Source organism: Ovis aries, chromosome 21 (genome assembly GCF_016772045.2).
Source record: "Ovis aries strain OAR_USU_Benz2616 breed Rambouillet chromosome 21, ARS-UI_Ramb_v3.0, whole genome shotgun sequence".
Lineage (NCBI taxonomy): Eukaryota > Metazoa > Chordata > Mammalia > Artiodactyla > Bovidae > Ovis > Ovis aries.
The window spans coordinates 707,186-725,201 of record NC_056074.1 but is presented as its reverse complement, the minus strand read 5'-3'; the positions used below and the strand labels follow the sequence as shown (position 1 = coordinate 725,201).

The window sequence follows — 18,016 nt, the reverse complement described above, 5'->3', positions numbered from 1 at the left end:
GAATGTGCTTGGTGCTTTTGGAAAACACAGTGGGCACCAAAATTAGCCTAAAGCATGAAATAATGGGCACATCTTTTGTTCAGTGTGGGAGAGTACCTATGGGTCTGTGTTGAGGATGTTGAAGAGGTTTGTTTAGAATATGTACAATTATTAAGATAAATGTGATCACGGACAGGGAAGCATGAAGGAAGAATCCTAGTATTTGGGATAAATACATGAATTCTAGTTTCGGTTTCACCTTTCCATGTGCTCTTGGCCAAGTCACCAAATTTCTCTATAATGCAGCTTCTTTGTCTGTAAAACCAAGGTGGTGGTTGTTCAGTCACTCAGTCGTGTCCACCTCTTTTCGACCCCATGGACTGTAGCACACCAGGCTTCTTTCACTAGGTCACTGCCTTCTTCAGGTCCATCGAGTCAGTGATGCTATCTAACCATCTCACCCAAGGTTGGTCCCACTATTTCTTCTTTGTATACTTGACAATTCCTTTCTCCACTTACTTTTAAGTGTTGATGTTCCTCCGAGTTTGGTCCTTAGCTCATTGCTCTTCTCACTCTGTTAATTCTCCCTAAGTGATCTCATCCACTTTCATAGCTTTGGTTGGAACCCATATGGAAATGAAACCCGAGTCTATATGCTAGCCCAGTTCTGTGGACTGTCCACCGTTGTATTCCTCTGCTTACTGTACATCCTTGCACAGGCACGTGAAGCTGAACATGTTCAGAGCTGAGCTCATTGCCTCGCCCACTAAAATGACTCCCATTTCTATTTCTCCCTTGGTTATTGGCACTACCATCAGCAGTGTTCCACAAGCCTGTGAAGTTAATTTCATTCTCCCTTTTCCTTCAACCTTCCAAGCAATTGTTAACTACTGCTAATTTTGCCTCCTAAATATTTCTGGATATTGTCAAGATATCCCAGAAACAGATCAAATTTAAAATATTCAAAGCTTAACTTTCGACTTCCCCCTCCCAAACCTGATCTTCTTTCTGCGTATTCTAGGAGAAAGTTATCCACATCCACTCAGTTGCCAAATAGAGAACTTCAGCATCGCCATTTATTTCTCCCTCTTTTTTTGTCTTCCGTAAGCAGAGAAACATCAATTCCGGATTTGCCTCTTAAATCTACCCACTTCTTTCCATTCTTGTTGTAATCGTCTTTCATTTCCTGCAATCGAATTCTAATTGGTTTACGTGCCTTGTCTTAGTTTTAACTTAGAGAAGACTCTTGAGTGTCCCTTGGACTGCAAGGAGATCCAACTAGTCCATTCTTAAGGAGATCAGCCCTGGGTGTTCTTTGGAAGGAATGATACTAACGCTGAAACTCCAGTACTTTGGCCACCTCATGCGAAGAGTTGACTCATTGGAAAAGACTCTGATGCTGGGAGGGATTGGGGGCAGGAGGAAAAGGGGGGGCAGGAGGAAAAGGGAAGACAGAGGATGAGATGGCCGATGGCTTCACCGACTCGGACGTGAGTTTTGAGTGAACTCGGGGAGTTGGTGATGGACAGGGAGGCCTGGCGTACTGCGATTCATGGGGTCGCAAAGAGTCGGACACGACTGAGCGACTGAACTGAACTGACCTCTTCTCTACAATGAAGCCAGAACTAATTATATCGGTAACTTCCCTCTCATCCACTCCCCATTTTGTAATGCTTTGATTCTTGGTATGTTTCACCCTCTAGACCAGCAGTTCCCGAACTTTTCAGCATCAGGGACTGGTTTCGCGGAAGACCTGTTTTCACAGACGGAGGAGAAGCAGTGAATGGTTTCAGTAGGATTCGAGCCCTCCTATGAGGCTCTAACCCAGGGCTGACAGGAGACGGAGCTCAGGCTGTACTCCCAGGGGTGAGGGGCTGCCATAAACACAGATGCAGCTTGACTCCCTCACCGCCTGCCCACTTCCTGCTCTGCAGCTTGGTTCTTCACAGGCCACAAACCTGTTCAAGACCCCCGCTCTGGACTACAAAATTTAGCATGAGGCCGTAAGCCACTCACCCTGGTTTCCGCTACACCTAGCACATTGTGCTTGGCACATAATAGGGGCTCAGTAAATATGAACCAGCTCTCACTCCCTTTCTGATTGTAGGTTATCTACAGCGGATAAATCCTTGACATGTTCTAGATGGTGCGGCCCTCTGGAGGCACAGCATTACGATACGGTTCCCTGTTGAGTGAATTGAAAACTATCAGAAAATAACTGCAGTGTGAGGAAAGTACCAAAAGAATTGTGTCCTCAGACAAGAAAGGCTGCAGCTCCCAAGGCATTTTCACAAAGACGCTTGAGACTGAAGCCACCCGGGTGGGCTGGGTTAAGTATCTTTCCCTTCCTGGACCTCCGTCTCGGATCTGTAAAGCGAGCCTGTCGGGAGACGTAAAGCAAGACCCCCGAGCCACGCCCAACACGAGAAATAATGGGCCCCGCGTAGGGGCGGCGCGCGCCCCGGGAGCGCTTCCGCCGCGGCCGTCCCGACGGCCCCCGGGGCGGGGCGGGGCGGGGCTCGGCGCTTCCCGCGGCCCGGCCGCGCCACTGGCGAGCGGTTTGAATGACGGAAGTGACGGCGGCTCGGAGATGGCCGCCTCGCTCACGCCCGAACGGCCGTTCGGAGGCAGCTGTGGGGCGGGCCGCCGGGCCTTCTGTGTCTGAGCCGCGATTCCTGAGGCCGGGCTCTCCTCTCCCGGGTGAGTGACGGAGGCCCCTGCCTCCCGACGGCCCCGAGCGTGCACTTCTCCGCGAGGCGGGGCGCCGGGGGTGTGCTGCGGCGGGGGGCGCACTCGCAGCGGCCGGGGGCGCACTCGCAGCGGCCCGCGGCTCTCCACAGAGGCCGGGCGCGAGGCCGGCGGGGCGCGCGTCCCCTCACGGGCTCGCCTGCGCCGTGTGGAGGCCGCCCCGGGGCCTTCGGCGCAGCCGGCCGTGCGCGTTCCCGTGGGGTCGGGCCTCGCGGGGGCCCTGAGCTTCCAAGGCCCGGCGGCCGGAAGGGTCTGCGGGGTCGCCACTGCAAAACTCCTGGGTGCGTCCTGCCCCCAGGTCGCCCGCGGAGCGGCCTCCTGGGAGCCGTTTAAGAGCCCAGCTTGGAAATCGTTTCATGCGGAGAGCATGCTCTCTTTTGGTGTCTCACCTTTAATTTCTTAGATACTAAGTCCTGCCGCAAACGTCTGCTTCGTAAAACAATGGGGAACGGCAGTCATTAAAATTTAGAAAGTATCTGGCAGTTTATATTTACTAAGACACACAATCAGAACAACCTTGGAGAAGATATTATGACTCCTTATATATTTCAAGGAAGTGAGACCAAAGTGATTTTAAGTGTCTTCCTGTTTCAAGTGGAATTGGGCCTTGAAGCCACATCTTCCTAATATAGGTGATTAAGAGGTGCCCGTTGCCATTTAATCCTCAGAACAGTCTTGCAAGATAAGTAGTATCACCTCTATTATTTGTCAGTAACAGTACTTAGAATTTGAGAATCTGTATTGATATGAATAAGTACTAAAGTGAGGGAGATGGTGATGGACAGGGAGGCCTGGCGTGCTGCGATTCATGGGGTCGCAAAGAGTCGGACACGACCGAGCAACTGAACTGAACTGAACTGAGGGAATGGGAGAAACTTACAGTAGGACTCCAGTTGGTAAGTGTAGAAGGAATAATGTAAGCAGAAAATACATTGTTTCAGGTAGTCATCAGTGGATACTAAATTTGGTTGGTAAATATGGTGGGGAACATGGTATTTACATAGCCTCAATTATCTCTCCACCAAATACTTTAAAAGAAATAGTGTCTATAGTGGGGGAACCTGTTAGGCACCTTCTTAATCAAGGGATCAAAACTCATTCTGGTGTGATGTGCTGAGAAGAGTACGTCGTGACTGCTGTGGTGGTCTTGCCAAAAATGCATAACCTCAGTCTAACTATAGGAAGGGATTAAACACATCCAGATAGAGGGACATTATGCAAAATAACTGGCCGGCATCTTTTTAAAATGTCAAGATGGGGTAAGGGGTGATGGGACTGAGGAACATATCAAGTTGGAGGAGTTGAAGGAGACAAAACAGCCTAGCCATTAGAACATGATTCACAGACCCTCAGCCCCTGTGTTCTGAAATCTGTTTACCTGGATGCCTCCCATAGACTGCTCCTATTAATGACAGCATGGGGTGGATGTGAAGGCAGGCCTGTTCCTGAGACACATGGGATTTTGGCTTAAGGACTCCCCAGCAATCTTCCTGAAGCTTCCTTAGACTCTACAGTTTAAGGGTCATCTACCCAACTTTGCCTTCCTCCTTCACTCAGTGACAGATTTGCATGAAAGTCTGAAACACTCCTAGCTTTCACCAGCTCCCTCCCCATTTTCCCTCACACAGGCATTTCCCCTAATAAAATCCTCATAGGTTTCATCCCATTTTGGCATCTACTTATTTGAGGACCCAGAGTGACACAACAGTCAAAGGATAGGTTTTCCTTGGCTTGGGACCTGGTCCAGAAAATGGACATTAGTGGGACAGTTGATGAAATTTGAATAAGGTCTGTAGATGAGCTAAAAGTATTGTGCTAGTGTTAATTCCCTGGTTTTGGTTGTTGTACTGTGGTTGACATTTAGAGAAGCTGGGAATACTAAATCAGACTATTTCCAAACAAGTGTAAAAATTAAGATGATAATATACAAGAGAAATCAGTTATTCTGTCACATCTTAGGTAAAAATAACAAATGTATACTTGTTCCTGTAATCCTCTAGGAAAGGAAATTGAGGATTACAGGATTACTTGTTTTCTCTTTGTTTAGTTCTTGTCAATCCCCTCTTGCAAAAAATACTGGCTTAAACAAAATTTTCCTCACTTCCTATATTTTAGCATTTCAGAAAGTTAGGAGCCATGTATAAGAAACACCAGATTCTTCTTTTATCTATCTGCTCTGCCAGTAGATATTGTCACTCAGGTCAAGTCCTTTAATCTAAGAGGCCTTTGATTCTTGTCTAAAATAGAGAATGGTTGGTTGGCACTTTCACAGAGTACATTACCAAAGCCTTGTGAATATCAGCTGAGTGGGTTGCAGCTGGAAAAGATTTTTCACAGTAAGCGGTTATTCCTTTTGTCATCAGGTTGTAACAGTGACCACATATACCTATCTGGCACTTAATATGAATTAACTCATTGAATGGGTCATTCATTCAGTCAACACACTGAAGGACCTACTTAGGAGCAAAGCAGTTTTTAGGCTCTGCACATACAACCATGAATAAGATCATTCCTGCCTTCTTTTTGATGGAGAGTTCAATGAAAAAGTTTTAGTTTCCATTTTTGTTTGTTCAGTTGATAAGTCATGTACCAACTCTTTTGCAACTCCATGGACTGTAGCCTGCTAAGCTCCTCTGTCCATGTGATTTTCCAGGCAAGAATAGCAAGAATACTGGAGTGGGTTGCCATTTCCTTCTCCAGGAGATCTTCCCAACTTAGGGATCGAACCCAGGTCTTTGCATTGAGAGGTAGATTCTTACCACTGAGTCACCAGGGAAGCCCTTAGTTCCTATTGCTGCTGCTAAGTCGCTTCAGTCGTGTCCGACTCTCTGCAACCCCACAGACGGCAGCCCACCAGGCTCTGCCGTCCTTGGGATTCTCCAGGCAAGAACACTGGAGTGGGTTGCCATTTCCTTCTCCAATGTATAAAAGTGAGAAGTGAAAGTGAAGTCGCTCAGTCGTGTCCAACTCTTAGCAACCGCATGGATTGCAGCCTACCAGGCTCCTCCGTCCATGGGATTTTCCAGGCAAGAGTACTGGAGTGGGGTGCCATTGCCTTCTCCGTAGTTCCTACTAGATAACCTCAAATTCTTCTGGCCGCTATTTGTACACCTGAGTGAAAACAGTATTTATTCTTAGTGTGTGACATACTGCCTGGTGGTGGTTATTCGTGGTTAATTTGGATATTAAAACAAAACAAAACAAAACCAGAGCCTCTGTCCTTATTGTTAAGGAATCTAACTAGAAAGGGCAAGTTATTGATGAAAAACTAGAGGAAGGTAGTATCCAAGGCAGCATAGGTTAGTCCTCATATGAATGTGGGGGTAACATTTCTTATGGACAGGCAGGTGGAGCAAGAATCACTGGAGGACAGTTTCACAGGGAGGTGCTGCTTAAACTGGTTGCAGAAGGGGATTCCCTGGTGGTTTAGTGATAAGGACTCTGCACTCCCATTGCTGGGGGCCCAGGTTGACCCCTGCTCAGGGAATTAGGATTCTCTCAAGCCAAGTGGGGCAACAACAACAACAACAAAAACTATCTTCAGAAAGATTTAAGTGTTCAGTTACCATATTTGCCTTCCTGGTCATTGTAAAGAGACTGATCTCAGATGAAATCATGGTTATGTACTGATTTGAAGTGTCTAATTTTTGAAAATGGCAATAATGGGAACAAGGAGATACAGAATCACCTGGGGAGGGTTTTTAAATTTTATGAAAACTATAAATTCTTAAATTCTTTCGTTTTTTCCCTGCCAGACTTCCCCAAATTGGGGCGTGTTATAATCTAGAGTCGCGATTGCGAACACCTGAGTGTAAACAGGAGCAATAGAATCTTAAGCCCTGGACTGAACCTAAAAACAGAACTTTGTTCTAGGAGGAGTTTTGTTTAATGATTTCATTTAAAAACCACACCACCAATCACTGAAGAGTTGTTTTACTGTAGAGAGGTTAATGTGATTCCCTAAGAGACAATGACACTTGGGATCATGTTATTTATCACAGACTAGGAGCTGAACTACGAGCCAGGAGCCCTTGCAGTGCAGTAGTCTCGCTGGTTATGAACAAGTTATCAGAGTTCTAGTGTTAACCTGCAACTGCGAAGCATTTATTCTGCACTGACACACCTTTTGAAATCTCTGTGGTTTTCTATATTTAAGCTGGGTAAACTCTGGAAATCTCAAATAGGAGTTAGTCAGGTCCCAGATACTACAGGTAAACAATAATCTGCCACAGATGAGGAAGCATTTTTTCAAGTAATGCTTGAAATGGTTTACTCACCACTAAATTGCTTTCTCCCCATCTGAGAACTACCAATTTAAGTGCTGGATTAATGATTACTATTTATAAATAAGTTGAACTTAGTTTACTCAAATCATTTTATTTCATGTTTACAGCCCTTTAAAAAGTGTTCTAATCTTTACTGCCTTATTTTAATATATATATATTTGTAATGCAGAACCTTCATATTTAAAGTACTATATGAAAATGAAAAGAAAGGGAGTGAATGCTGGCAAGCTGAGATTGAGTCCTAATGAGGAAGCCTTCATTTTAAAGGAAGATTATGAAAGAAGACGAAAACTAAGATTGCTGCAGGTGAGATTTATTTGGAACATAGTGTCAACTTCCTTGTGTCCCCCACATTATTAGTATTTTCTGCATTGTAGTTACTGTTGTTAAGTCACTGAGTTGTGTCTGACTCTTTGAGGCCCATGGACTGTAGCCTGCCAGGCTTCTTTGTCCGTGGGGGTTTTCCAGGTAAGAATATTGGACTGGGTTGCTCTTTCTCCCGCATCTCCTGCGTTAGTAGGTGGATTCTTTACCACTGAGCCACCAGGGAAGCCCATTTTTAACATTCAGTTCAGTTCATTTCAGTCGCTCAGTCATATCTGACTCTTTGCGACCCCATGGACTGCAGCACGCAAGCCTTCCCTGTCCATCACCAACTCTTGGAGCTTGCTCAAATCACAGTGATAATGGCAGTCCCCTTAGGTCTCTGGGGAGGAAACATAATGGCTTATCAGGGAACTTTGTAAGTAGTCTTATTTTTGGTTTTTCCTCCATCACCTGGATTTTCTGCTTTAAATAGGCCTTATCTAATATCTTGTGAATATTCTGGAGAATTGATATATCTAATACTTGAATTCATTTAGGATCCTGTTTCCAAAGAGCTTTTCCAAAAAGTTGAAGTAAGCCTCTTTTCATATAATCTTAAATATTCATCCTTTAGGTCCGAGAACAAGAAAGAGATATTGCTTTACAGATAAGAGAAGATATAAAACAGAGGAGAAATCAGCAATTCGCTCGTTTGGCAGAGGAACTAAGGACAGAATGGGCAGAATCACAAACTCAGAAAATCAAAAACTTGGAAAAACTGTATTTGGCAAGTTTAAGAAATATGGGAGAGGGGCATCAACAAGCCAAAGAAAATGTAAGTGAGCACTAATTTGACTACCTGTCTGTGGTAATGATACTTGTTAAAAGTAGATTAATGTTATTAGACAGACTGATAAAAATGTTTTCATGTATAGAATTTGCTGTGGGCAGCCTGAATGTTTTTGTAAATTTAATATAACTTAAGAATCCTACTTGATTCATTTCCTGGTAAGAGTCATGTCAAGGGAAATCTGCTTTCTATGATGTTTAAGTTAACATTATTCTCTAACAAACTTAGGGTTACCACAGGTGGGTGGTAAGGGATAATACATTAGGAGAATGGGATTAGCACACACACTACTCTATATAAAATAGATAACCAGCAATGACCTACTGTAGAGCACAGGAAACTGTACTCAATATTTCATAATAATCTACAAGGGAAAAGAATCCAAAAAAGAATAGCTGTGTATGTGTATGTATAGCAGAATTGCTGGCCATGCTGTATACTGAAACTAACACAGCACTGTAAATCAAACTATACTTCATGAAAAAAGCAAACATTATTCTTTTCCAGTCAGTAACAACTGGGTAAATGAAATAGTAACCTTCAGAATTACAGGTTGTTGCTCATTTCAGTCAGTTTGCACAAGTTCGGTGGGGTGAATTCAGATTTCTCATTTCATTATCACTCCTTCCTCATACCTCCAAAATGTGTAGTTACATGTGCATACACTTGAGTTCATCCTTTCACAAATGCAAAGTAGTACTTAACTCAGTATTTAAGACTACTCCCTGACCTTATTTTGCTTCTTCTGATTTATGGTTGGAAAATCCTAGATCGTGGTCCCAGAGATAGTCACACAAAATAAACAAGCTGGATTCCAAGAATGCATGTCTTTGTTACCAAACTTTTAGTCAGGAAGAAGAACTCTTTAAAGACTGTGTCAATCAAAATATTCTTGGTCCCTGGTTTTAGTTTGTGTTTATGATTTTTGCCCTGACAGAGTACCACACATATTATATATTTGGCATTTTAGTCTTGTTTAACATGACATTTTAAGTAATATTTGTTTTTAGGAGCCTGATTTAAATGCTCTGGCACACCGGGCAGCAGAAAGGAAAAAAAAGGCAGAAATGAGACATAAAGAGGCCCTGAAAGTACAGAAAAATCAAAAAGAAATGTTACTGAAACAAAAAACCTGGTAAAGTAATAGTAATTTTTATTGTATTCTCCACTGAAACTGATATGGCTGGAATTAAAGGGTACATTGTATACTTTTTTTTCTGGAGAAGGAAATGGCAACCCACTCCATTACTCTTGCCTGGAAAATCCCATGGATGGAGGAGCCTGGTAGTTGACAGTCCATGGGGTCGCAAAGAGTTGGACATGACTGAGTGACTAAACTTTAAAACTAAAACTTGGATACTTTTTAAAAGTTAAATAGTATATCGACGGTGTTTCTTAAACTTGGTTTAAAATAATGCAATGAGGGGAGTACGTACTAACAAGTGAACTTTCTTTTCTGTTCTGACTTTAGCAGCAGTTACTGAGTTTCTGAAGAAGTGTATTACTAGTTTAGAATGCAGGTCAACCAAAATCTGTCTACCTCTGATATAAAAAGAAAAAAATCAGTGCAATTACGAACATTAAACGAGGTTATAGACTCTGCAAGTCATTGATGAGATTTTTGCATATTGTAAAAATGAAAGAACCTATTAGCTAGTCAGAAGTGGTCATTTTATACAGTGGCCCCTCTTTATCATTTTTAGGTTTTTTTAATTCTAAATTATTTTAAAGAACATTAGGTGTTTGCTGGGTCAGTCCACATGGTGGAGCTTTATGTCTAGTTACACCTCTTTTACTCTTTATTTTCTCACATGTGTATGCACTCTTCATTAAATAGCATTTGAGCCTGTGGGATCAGGCTGTGAAGGATTTCTTAAGATTGTAATGGCTTTTATATTTTTAACTTTGAGTTGTACTGTAACATTATTTGAGAGATTAATTTATGACATTTTATTTTTTAAGGCATATAAAAGCTCGAAAAGAAGCTCTGCTTGTGGAAAAGGAGAGATCTGCCAAAATCGCAAGTCTGCCACCCCCTCCTCCAGCTCTCTTTGAGGTGAATTACTCTGGGTATGGGAGCTCGGATATAGTAATTCTTCTTTGCTGTTAGAATTCAGTGCACATCCAAATGCCATTTGTTTGAACTTAGTTTTTAACTGTACAGGTAATACACATCTAGAATATTTTAAAATAATTCTAGATAGCATTTTACCCACAAACGCTTTAGTTTGTATCTCTGATGTTTAAGGACTTTAAAGCACAATAGTAATATAATGTTGTTCCCAGTATAATCTGATACCCAGTCTGTGTTCACTTTTCTCCAGTTGTCTCAAGAGATTTTTTTGTTGTTGTTTGAAAAACTGAAACCTTTTTTATTTTATTGGGAAAGAAAAGGATTATTTGCCCTAAAGACTTTCCCACATTCAAAATTTGGCTATTGTAAATAGTGACCATTTTATAGACACAGAAATTAGGTCCCAATAATAACTTCACATAAGATTATGTGAAATGGTGAGAAAAGTCTGTTTCTTTGTGAAAGTAAAATGTGTGATTTTGTGATTTGAAGCTTTAAAAAAAAAAAACATTTAACTTATTAAGTGGAAGTTAATTTTGAAAGGTATTGCTTCTCCTGTTCAGATTATCTTGTTGTGGTTATTAAAATAGCTCATTAGGATCATTGTCAAAATTACATAGGTATGTTTATCAAAAAAGTTAAACAGAAATTTTAAAAATACAAATACAGGATATATTATTTTGTTGTATAGACAAGAGTATTTTATGTATGTGTGATCAGCCTCAGTACCAGATAGTCTCATCTTAAGCCTCTGGCTTTGTCAGCCTTCCTACTTTTATGTTAGACATCTGCCATGTGACATTTGATCCAGTAAGATCCAAACAGAGAAGTCAGATTTCAGCCACTCCCCTGGTACCTTGTTAAAAGCCAGGCAGTGTATTACCCATTTTAAAATTATTATTATTACTTTTGTCATAATTCTTAATGTTTCTAACAAGCTGAAAGTGAAACTGGCTCAGTCTTGTCCAACTCTTTCTGACCCCATGGACTGTATAGTACATGGAATTCCCCAGGCAAGAATACTGGAGTGGGTAGCCATTCTCTTCTCCAGGGATCTTCCCAACCCAGGAATCAAACACAGGTCCTCTGCATTGCAGGCAGATTCTTTACCATCTGAGCCATCTGGGAAGCCCTAACAAGGTCAAAATTTTAAACTGACCAAAACATTGTCTGTGTAAGTGATTTGGCAAATATGAATTATATGTTAAACTGTGGTGGTACTTTTTTCCCCAACATTTTTGTTATGAAAAATTATTAAATACAGAGAAGAGTATAAGAAATAGCTTGTGTGTAGATTTCGTTTTGCATTATGTGTAGATTCAAATGGTCGTGTATACATTTGAATATATAAATGTATACATTTGAATGTAGGTTTATAGGTTACAGTGCACCCCATATACTTCAGCGTACCTCTGCTAAGCATAAAGACATTATCTTTTTTCTAACAAAGCTCTAGGTTTGTTTTTGTTTTTTTAATTTCTTTATTTTTTGTCGTGCTGGGTCTCTGTTGAAGTGCGCGGGCTTGTCATCGTGGTGACTTCTCTTGTTGTGGAGCACCGGCTCTAGGTGCATGGGCTTCAGTAGTTACTCCTCATGGATCAGTAGTCACGGCTCCAGGCTCTAGAGCACAGCCTCAGTAGTGGTGGTACTCAGGCTTAGTTGCTCCGTGGCATATGAAATCTTCCCAGACCAGGAATTGAATGTATCTCCTGCATTAACAGGCAGATTTTTACCCACCATACCACCAGGGTCATCCAGGACATTCTCCTATGTGGCCACAATATCACACTAAGAAAAGTAACCAGGATCCAGTCAAGGTTTACCTCTTGCTTCTGTTTGCTTTGTGTCTTCAAAGTAAAACATTCTCTCCCCAACCCTGGCCAAATTTTTCATTTCAGAATTTTTGAATAGACTAGTTTCTTGTATTCTGTATTTGTCTGATTTGGTTATGTGGCTACAAGAGATCTCAATTATATTGGTAAATTTTTCTCTTTTCAATTTCCAAGTAATCTGGGAGATGATACTTAGCATCACAAGTATCTATCCTTCTGCATTTATTCATTGGCCTACTTCCTTTAGACAGAAGAGAACTTTCTCTTATCAGTGATTATGAAATGTCATAACCAAATGAGCAAACTTAAAATCAGTAATAGAGGCACACCTTGCCATTATGTGCCTCCTGATGTCATACAGTAAACTATAGAGCATCACCTATTCATTATTCTTACTGAAATATAATCTGACTTTTAAACCTAAATTCCGGATTAGTGGAAATACAGTGCATGCTCTCATGAAGAAAAAAAATAAAGAATAACTGATTAAAATACAAAATTACTTTCTTCATTGGATCCTGCTTCAAATGAAAATGAACACTTTCAACTTTAACAATCTATTTTCTGTTTCCTTTTTCAGAATGTTGAAGTAAAGAAAACTAATGTGAAGACAAACAGTTCTACCTACCATCATCTTTGTACTTTTGTGAATAGAGAGGTGGACACAAAGCAGGTGATTGATTGACTTTTTTCATGACTCTCGCTTTATTATTTCTCTGTCCATTGAATTGAGTTATATATTGTTCTACATATATTGTTCTCAGATATCAAAATTTGAACAGCTCTACCAACTGTCTTAGGGTAATAGTGATTAAAAAATCTTTTAAATATGCTTTAAATTACAATGTCATGTTGAATGTGAATGGAATGTTGATATAATATGAATGAAAGGAATTGGCTACTTAAATGGATATATTTAATTTTCTTAACCGCAAAAGTTTTTTGACATAAAAATAATACATACTCTAGAAATTTGAAACTAGCTGCATGTAAAACACTTAAGTTTTCATCATGAAAAAGTAATCGGTTAATACATCAATGGATTCATTATAGTATTTTTAATACATTTTCATTATTTGTGTCTAAACATATACACATGCTTTTTAAAATATGATTTTTAATAGCTACTTAAATATTTCATTATAGAGTTTATTTAACCATTATTTTGTGGAGGGTTTTCTTTTGCTTTGTAAATAATGCAAACATAATCATCTTGTAGATTTTTTATAGCTTTAAAAAAATTTTTTTGTTTATTTCCAGCTGCGCTGGGTCTTCAGTATTGCCCGTTGGCTTTCTCTAGTTGTGAAGAATGGGGGCTCCCCTTAGGTTGCAGTCCTCGGGCTTCTCACGGTGGTGGCCTCTGGTTATGGAGCACGGGCTGTGTGGCCCGTGCGCTTTAGTAGTTGTGGTGCATGGGCTTAGTTGCCTCACAGCATGTGGGATCTTCCTGGACCAGGGGTCAGACCGGTGTCCCCTGCATTGCAACGTAGATTCTTAACCATAGGACCACCAATAAAGCCACGTTGTGTACATTTTGTGTACAGCTCTGATTGTATATTTAAAATAAATGTCTAAAAGATAAATTATAGGTTCCACAGTGTATAACATTTTATCACAGATACTTGATATAGATCTTTAAATTTCCTTTTACAAAGTGACTGCAACATGTGAAAATGGCCGTCTTACCATACCCATGGGCTTCCCTGGTGGCTTAGTGGTAAAGAATCTGCCTGCAATGCAGGAGACCCTGGTTCGATCCCTGGGTGGAGAAGATCCACTGGAGAAGGGAATGGCTACCCACTCCAGTATCCTGGCCTGGAGAGTCCCATGGACAGAGAAGCCTGGCGGGCTATGGTTGGTAGGGTCGCAAAGGGTCAGACGCAGCTTAGGTGACCTAGCACACATGCACATCATACCCTTGTCTGTAGGAAATGATAGGGCTTAAAAATTAATTGTCTATATTAAGAGTGACAAACAATTGTTACTCCTTGTTATAATTGCTGTTTCTTTGTAACAGTGAATTTTCGCCTTTTTCACGTTAGGTATATTTATCTAGTAGATATATATATGCTATTTCACAGTGTAGCATTCATGTGGAAGTTAGAATGCAACAAATTCTGTAATAGCAAGTGTTAATATTTGATCAAGACACAAGATGAGTATTACCATCATAAAGTTAACTTCTAAGAAAGGAATAAATCTTGAAGCTTGTTTAAAATTGTAAAATACTATTATAACTTCAATACCTTATATTAGTATTAAACATATTTTATACTAAGATTGATGAAAGACATTTCTGTTTTTAGCTGTCATATAGGGTATCACTGATGCTGTCACAGTAAATTTTTAAACCTTTCTCTTTGACAGTAACTAAAAGACCTACCTTCCCTTCAGTTTCTGGACTTGAAGATTAGATTAGTAGTTATAATGCAGTTTTATAGAAACTGTCCCGCAAACTAAAGCATTCTGATATTTTCTTCCTTACACCATCACTTAGGAAAAATCTGTCCGTAAACCTTGGGTTTAAAATGTGATAGTGCAGTAATGTGCTTGATTACCCAGATAACAAATCTCTGTATTTTCATCTGCATCTAAGCTTATTTCACATGTGCAATAATTTAGAATCTTTCTTTGAGCAGAATGATAGGATCTTTATAGGAGGTATCATATAAAAACTACTTGCATTCTTGGCATATATTTCAGTTACTCCTTCAGCTGCTTTCTCCAAATAAGCACTTTCATTTTGTTCAGTCAGTCTCTTAGCATGTGAGGGTTGCTATCATGTTTTGTTTGAATATCTTGATAAAGTAGTTCTACTTGATAGAGTCTCTTGTATGTTATAAAGTTTGTCTTTGACAGAATGACGACATTGACCTGCTGTATTCCTATTTAGAGCCAGTTATTCTCTAAATTTTGTGCTACATTTACGTTCTGTACACACAAAACTTCATATGCTTCAAATTCCTAAATTACTCCTGCTCTTCATCCTTTATATTAGTATTAGAAAGTTGTTTTATACTTAAGGATGTTTTCATCTGATTTATTCCTTTGTCAATGACTGTACGCAGTACTTGTTGAAATGGATTTTTCATCCTGGAAATATTTTTCTAATCAGATCTGCTGTACTGTTTGCTGTAAGATCCAGAAATGTCAACAGACAATCAGAAAAGATTTCCACCTATATATGTCTTGGGTAGAAGATGCAGAAGTAGCATATTTAATCACTTATTGTTTTGTGCATTGCAGATTACAATTCATGGGAAAGGGGTTTTCATAAACATGTTTTCTAAAAAGTATTTTTGCTTTGGATTTACACTTTTGCATATTTCACATATATCTTTTGAGTTCAGCTGGTAAAAATAGAATCTTGCAATTATTTCAACCAGTACTTGTTTAAAATTTTAATTGCATTGACACAAAGTTTTAGTGGATTGTCTTCTTAAAGAAGATAGTTACTTGTAAAACCTTGTTTTGACATTGAGTGGTCAGATTACATGGTAAAGAACCCATCTGCCAAAGCAGGAGATGTGAGTTTGATCCTAGATCGGGAAGATCCCTTGAAGAAAGAAATGACAACCCACTCCAGTATTTTTGCCTGGAAAATTCCACAGAGGAGCCTAGCAGGCTACAGTCCAAAAGAGTTGGACACGGCTTAGCAATTGAACAGCTGCAGCAGCAGTCAGATTAAAACTTGTTTGGCATGTCTAATGTTTCTCTGACCCTTTATTGATACTCTTTATATATCTTATTATATCTGGACTCAGTCTGTTTATTATACATGTTGTGTGTTTTGAAGTTTTTCCTTCTCTTCAAATTTTGGTTTATCACAGTTGACATCAGTTTAGTTCAGTCGCTCAGTTGTGTCCAACTCTTTGCGACCCCATGAACTGCAGCACACCAGGCCTCCCTGTCCATCACCATCTCCCAGAGTTCACTCAGACTCATGTCCATCGAGTCAGTGATGCCATCCAGCCATCTCATCCTCTGTCGTCCCCTTCTCCTCCTGCCCCCAATCCCTCCCAGCATCAGAGTCTTTTCCAGTGAGTCAACTCTTCGCATGAGGTGGCCAAAGTACTGGAGGTTCAGCTTCAGCATCATTCCTTCCAAAAGAACACCCAGGGCTGATCTCCTTTAGAATGGACTGACTGGATCTCCCTGCAGTCCAAGGGACTCTCAAGAGTCATCTCCAACACCACAGTTCAAAAGCATCAATTCTTCGGCACATAGCTTTCTTCACAGTCCAACTCTCACATCCATACATAACTACTGGAAAAACCATAGCCTTGACTAGACAGTCCTTTGTTGGCAAAGTAATGTCTCTGCTTTTCAATATGCTATCTAGGTTGGTCATAACTTTTCTTCTGGCTTTTAATTCACCCTCACATGATGTGAAGAATTCTCAAATAACTTTTTTTCTTAAAAACTTCATGGCCTAAATGAAATGTTGCTCCTAAAATTCATTTTAATATTTTACATGTTAATACACTGAATAATTTTATAGAGGTTATAACTTTGATTTAATCTGACCTTTGTTAATAAGGATTTATATAAATATTTATTAGCTCAAAGGGAATATAATATTTTTCATACACTTATTTGGCCATTACACTCTTTCTTTCTTTCTTATTTTTTGGCTGCATTGAGCAGCTTGCAGGATCTTAATTTGCTAACCAGGGATCCAACCACATCCCCTGCAGTGGGAGGGCAGAGTCTTAACCAGTGGACTGCCAGGGAAGTCCTTACTCTTTCTTAATTCATTAGCTATTTCTTTACCTATTTATCTCACTACTTGAGAGTTATAAATAATTTTAAATATACGATTAATAGCTTTTGTGGTTATTATTTCATTAACTGATAGATTATCACCATGTAAAATATTTAAGATTTTTACTTAAAGTTATATTTGAAATGCTTACCTGTATTTGAAAGTGAATGTTTAGGTATAATAGGAAACCCTATTATACCATTCCCCCCCCCCCAACACACATGCATACGTTTAATATTGCTATGTTAATGAAATAATGGCTCACTGTACAACCACATGATCATTGATTTGCACAAGTTCTAGGAAGCCAGAAATTATGTTAAAGAAGGTGTTTTGATTATTTGGCCTTCCCGAGGTGCAAGCCAAGCAGCAAATTTTGGCTGAAAACCAAAGGCAAATCTTAGTGCTAATGGCTTTCATGACCTTTGATGTTTGTGGTTTCTTAACTATTATTTGTTTACCTTTCAACACTGTTGTTTTAGTAGAATTTCTTAATAAAAATATGTTGGAGGAATTATTTGGATGAGTATAGTGTACTTTCCTTTAAAATGAACAAGTTGTAAAACTGTTTACACTAACAATTTGACCTTTTTTCATACATACATGCTGTTGATAATTGTGGGCATTTAAAAATATAACGAAAAAATACTTAGCTGGTTATCATTTGATATAAATAGAAAAACATGATTTTAGGGTTGTTTTGCTTTTTAGTTACCACTTTGTTTCATACTTTATTTGTCTAAAATGTTATTGATTGACTGCTAGCCAGATCCTCATTTGGCTGCTGAAGAAGAAGCTAAAAGATTGGAAGAACTACAGAAGCAGGCAGCGCAAGAGAAAATGGAACAGAGTGAGAAGGCACATGCCCGGGGATTCCAAGCAATGAAAAAGATCCATTTGGCTCAAGTAAGCATTCAGTTCTGGCTGTGCCCATGGCTGATGGCCTTACTGATGGCACTATAGGACTTAACTGATGGTAAACAGTCTCAAAGGACAGAGTCCGTGGAGAATGGGAAAATACTATCTCTGATTCATGTTATTCCAAGTTTTCTGACTTGCTTTTACCTCCTCATTTCAAATTCAGGTTGGGTGAAACTGTTCTCATTTTTCTTCTGAAATTTGTACTAATGATTATATTAAAAGTTTAATGTATTAATCAGTTTAAAAATAGCCCAA

At 39.9% G+C, this 18,016-nt stretch overlaps 1 protein-coding gene across 12 annotated transcripts in view; it reads left to right on the top strand.

The window, feature by feature from the left end:
* Positions 1–2,548: 2,548 nt before the first annotated feature.
* The window catches only part of CEP295 (centrosomal protein 295), a 49,903-nt gene continuing 34,435 nt past the window's right edge, over positions 2,549–18,016 (top strand). For all 12 annotated transcript variants that reach the window (XR_009597895.1, XM_060404199.1, XM_027959481.2 and 9 more), the window contains exons 1-7: positions 2,549–2,679; positions 7,183–7,319; positions 7,954–8,154; positions 9,180–9,304; positions 10,132–10,225; positions 12,656–12,748; positions 17,606–17,746. Coding sequence is in view for 11 of the 12 variants with exons in the window: in XM_060404199.1 (XP_060260182.1) it covers positions 7,206–7,319; positions 7,954–8,154; positions 9,180–9,304; positions 10,132–10,225; positions 12,656–12,748; positions 17,606–17,746 (768 nt within the window). In the remaining variant the exon portion in view is untranslated. The remainder of the gene's footprint in view (positions 2,680–7,182; positions 7,320–7,953; positions 8,155–9,179; positions 9,305–10,131; positions 10,226–12,655; positions 12,749–17,605; positions 17,747–18,016) is intronic.